The 4,656-nt window shown below is 31.2% G+C and overlaps 1 protein-coding gene across 1 annotated transcript; it reads right to left on the bottom strand.

Annotated features, from left to right (window-relative positions):
- Nucleotides 1-1,252: 1,252 nt before the first annotated feature.
- LOC105798683 (pectinesterase) lies at nt 1,253-3,697 on the bottom strand. Its single transcript, XM_012628879.2, has 3 exons — nt 3,317-3,697; nt 2,362-2,964; nt 1,253-2,122 (listed from the first exon to the last, which is right to left on the bottom strand). The coding sequence occupies exons 1-3, from the start codon at nt 3,627-3,629 to the stop codon at nt 1,434-1,436; spliced, it is 1,605 nt and encodes a 534-aa protein (XP_012484333.1). The 5' UTR covers nt 3,630-3,697; the 3' UTR covers nt 1,253-1,433.
- Between the last annotated feature and the right edge of the window lie 959 nt (nt 3,698-4,656).

Here is a 4,656-nt window from a genome sequence, read left to right as displayed (position 1 = left end):
CACAATAAATTATATGTGGAAATCTTGTTAAATTTTTCGAAAAATATAAATAATTAAATTTTATTATTTCAATAATGAATTAAAATTAATAACAATGACATCACATAATTCATCATTATGTGTAAATTTATACACCATAAATACATTGAAATATTTGTGTTTCAAATGTAGAAAATATATTTGAATATAAGCATGAGATATAACCTTGATTCAACTAATTCGATCACTATTTCAATAATAGTTAAATAAGTAATTAAAATCGATTTAACTATCGCTTTTTATTCTGAATTCCAATTCTAAACGATTCATTTCGAGACTGATTTAATTTATTTATTCAAATCAATATGTTAATCGATTTTTAATTTAATCAATCTGATCACCTAATCCGATCCGACAGTAACATCAAAATTGAAATGAATATATAACCCAAAAGAATTGTAATAAATAGAGGTGGACAGCTTGTATTGGGCACATGTGAGTTGAGTCCATCAAGATGGAACTGTTACCACATTAATTAAGCACTGTATATGGCCTTTCTTTCTTCATCCATCCAAAACCATTATTTTAAGTCAAAATCAGTCAAAAAGATTTTTACTTAAATTATAAAAATATTATTTAATATATTAATTATTTAATGTATTATTATATTAAATTATTTAAAAATATAATTATATTGAATTATTTAAATATAGTTAACATTATATTTATTTTTTGTAATATTTTATGTATAATTAATTATTTAAAATTTATATTTCGTATATCATAATTTAAAATTATTTAATATCATTTAAATTAACTATATATTTTAATTTTTATTATAATACCAAATATACAATGAATTATTATTTAGTTAAAGAATTAAATTTATCATATAATAAATATACAACTAACATTTGTAACCCCATTTGGGTTTTTCTTTTTGATAAGTATAACCCTTTTGGGTTGTTTTTTTTATTTTATAACTCTTTTGGATTATTATTCAAGTAATGGGATTTATTATAAAATAATTTTCCTTAATAATTTAATAAATATGTAAAAATAAAAATTATAGTATTATTTAAATAAGCAAATGACCTTTACATAAATAATAAAAATATTGTACATATTATTTTATTAATGAAATTATAAATTAATATCTTTTCAATAATTTTATAAATATCAAATAACTCAAAATTTTAATTATAATATGGAATAACATAATATTTAATGAAGAATTATTTTGTTCATTAAAATAAAAACAAATACAAACGAGTCTAAAATGAGTCAATTTTTTTATTTATTTCAATAATGATTGACCGAATAATAATTCACACTTTATATGTATATATATATCTTTATCTTATATTTACACCTTGTACAATAATAACTATGTAATTTGTGTATGTAGGGGATATTAATTAATCCATGCCCTTATATTTATTTTTCTACATAAATTACTGGAGGCCTGAGATGAAAGTTACTCCAGTTGAAGGCAGCCAAAAATTTCCGGCAATGAACCTATCAACTGTAAATTTGGCAGCTTCGTCACGTCCGATAACATGGAATCCTGGCCAGGTTACCCTCCCGGCAGTACCAGCTCCGGGTCCGACATTTGCATACTCGGCAAAATACAACGATTTCGAGTAACCCCCTTCTCCGGGCCATTCGACCCAACCTCTTGAAGCGATGGCATTGTCTATTGTTGATTCCATCACTACTGCTCGCGAATATTGCTTCCAGGGCCTACCAAGATATGATTCAAAGCTATGTTTAACGGGAGAAAAATCCGAGCTTGGCACGATCCGACAATTCTGAACCGAGAAGCCGGTGTTTTGTCCGGGATCCGACCGTCCACTCGCAAGGATCACATTGTAGCCGGAAGGGCGACGAAGTGCCAATGTGCAACTTTGGAAAACTGCGGCCGCGTTACCGAATATGAAATCGACCGTGCCGTAAATATCGCATTCTCTATAGAATTGACGCAGGGAAAGTGCGTACAGTGTGTCCTGGTACCCTGCAATGCTGCACCTATAGAAAACCGAATGATCGGAGGCAACGTAAAGAGCTAAGGCTTGTTCTCCTTGAGGACCGGCTGTATTTTGAAATCCGATATCTCGAGCCATAAATCCATCACCGGTAACAGCTAAGAATCACAAGAAAAGTTGAAGGAAACAATTAGAATTGATGACATTCTTTAATGACTACAATTAAATATGTTATTGATTTGGGCTAATTAATAACATTATAAAAATAGAGCAATCATATTTTGTTAAATTAAATTATAAAGATTAAATATCAAATTTCAACATAATAAAGGGACTAAATTCACAATTAGACCTTAAAATATAGAACAGGATTATAAGAGATAAAAAAAACACTTACTAAATGTGGCGGAACCGGGCATGGAAGAGCCACCATTTACACTGTCACTACCGACGATGATAGTACTATATTTACCATCTCCAACCATAGTAATACCATCTTTATTAGTACGAATTTTTTCTTTATAAACTCCAGTTTTCACGTAAATCACAAATCGTCCCCCAGAAGCAGCATTAATAGCTTCCGAGATTGTTTTATAATTTCCCGATCCATCTTTTGCCACTACAGCATTGGCTTTTACTGTCAGCACTTGAAGTAGTTTCCGATCTTTCGCGGATAACCATTCGGGGAAAACCCGATCAGCCTCGGCTAGCCGGCGGGACTTGGTGAAATGGGTTAACTCACCAGGTATCCTATTGGCAAGGGCTAAAGTGTTGCTGCCCAATTGAGACAAGTAATCCATTTTTTGAGATATTTGTCCCATCAAGTCACCATTGGAGAAATTATGACTGTCCGCAGAGTCTTTACAAGCTTGTTGGTATGTCAAGGCAGCACTTATCCATGTCTGGATATCGTGTTTGTTTTTGTTAGGAGAATTCTTAAGAGCTAATAATGACTGATCGAGCCGCTTTAAAGACATGCTCAATAGCTCTTCACAATATCCTGCATGAGAAACGTTGTGCTTTTTAGCTAGAAAAGAAAGGAAAAACAGAAAGGATTCTTCAAGGATTGAATCCTAATTAATTAATGTCAATTGAACATGTGATATAAAGTTCTTTGTATTTATCGACTCGAATTTATGAATTTATATTTGTTATATAATAATTTTTACCTAATGTATCACAATCTAGTTAAATTAATATAATTAATGTCACTGATTAAGTCACACTAAAAATTTTGTAATAGTAAAAACTAAATTACCACATAATATAATATAATACAATCAAATTATATAAATACTAAATTACCACATCATACACATTAGCCAAAAAAGTGTTGAGTTTTGTCGGCAAACCTGTGATGGAATTGACATGTTGGGCTTCATCGACATGGAGAGCAGTGGTGAATTTGGTGAAGTAGGAAGTAGGAAGCTGGGTCTCTAAGATGGTTTTGTTTATAAGAGCTGACAAAATGTCAGGCTTTTGATTTTCAGACCCCAACCCTGTCATTGTGTCAACACAAAGGGTAGAGTATCTAGTAAACCTGCATTGCTCATCAACATGTTTTTGGTTGGCGGCTAAACAACCTTGGGTCACCATTAGGACAAGACCCATTACCCTAAACATAGTGATGAACTCCAGCATTGTCGTGTCCGAGAAATTTATCATAGAAGCAGCAGCTATGCCGAATTTAGACAAGTAATGTAGCTTGTATGAATGTGTTGTGAGTTGTAAGAAGGTATGGGGTGTCGATATTTATAGGGAGGGATGCCTGGTTTTGGACCTAAATGATTCGTGGCATACAACATGTTAGTGTTAGTTTAAGTGTCTATTTTTTCTACAACCGTACATGACATGGCAATGTTGCTAAGATCGATGTCCATGTCTCTATCTACTTCGTAAAATTTCACTCTTAAGTCATATATAATAACAATATGTACATGGTATATATTTAATAGTTTTAATGATGTATTTCATCACTCTACTTTATTAAAATTGTGATATAGTAATTTTACTTTAATTTGTTGAAATTCGATATTTGTATTTTACGAAAATTGAGAAGTTAATTGAATCTTAACACAATTAGCATGAATATTATTGTCAATGCAAGAGAATGTAGATTCGAGTGAGCTGAAGCACGTTATCCTCTTATATATTTATGGGTTGGATAGGGGCTATTAGTAGTTCTAGACATTGTGTAAAAAAAATAAATATGATCAAAATCTATAATAAAATTGCTTAAAATTTTTTTTTTGTGAAGTTAATTTGATTGGGTAATATTGTTAAGCATTGCTATAGTAATTCAACAATTTATATGCAAGGGAAAGTAGTAAACTTAGGGTAGGTTTGGATAGGTGATTAGGTGCGGTGCGGTGCGTTTAGCTTACTTTTTGTCTCACGCTACAGTATCGCTACAGTATTTAATCTCACTGCCACCGCTGTTTTTACAATAACCGCAGACAAACACACCGCCCATCCAAACTCACCCTTAGAAATTGTGTATCTATATCTCTTTTAGCAACAGAAACATCATGTTTTGATTTTTTTTCTTTTTTTAGAATATCTATATGCAGGAAGTATTTGATACTAGTGGAGCTTTTAGAGTTTGCAAGTATGGTTAAGGATTGATAAGTACCCTACAAGAGCATAGTGAAATATTAAAAAATTAATATTTTCTTTAAAAAGATACATGACA

The sequence above is a fragment of the Gossypium raimondii genome, chromosome 7, assembly GCF_025698545.1.
Source record: "Gossypium raimondii isolate GPD5lz chromosome 7, ASM2569854v1, whole genome shotgun sequence".
Lineage (NCBI taxonomy): Eukaryota > Viridiplantae > Streptophyta > Magnoliopsida > Malvales > Malvaceae > Gossypium > Gossypium raimondii.
The sequence above is the reverse complement of the archived record's forward strand: the minus strand, read 5'-3'. Positions and strand labels throughout refer to the sequence as shown.

What these genes read in the sequence shown, in the direction of transcription:
- LOC105798683 (XM_012628879.2), bottom strand. Translation starts at nt 3,629, where the DNA reads ATGATAAATTTCTCGGACACGACAATGCTGGAGTTCATCACTATGTTT. An exon ending in ACATGTCAATTCCATCACAG is followed by an intron (nt 2,965 to 3,316) that starts GTTTGCCGACAA and finishes TTTCTCATGCAG; the next exon opens with GATATTGTGAAGAGCTATTG. An exon ending in GCCCGGTTCCGCCACATTTA is followed by an intron (nt 2,123 to 2,361) that starts GTAAGTGTTTTT and finishes TGTGATTCTTAG; the next exon opens with CTGTTACCGGTGATGGATTT.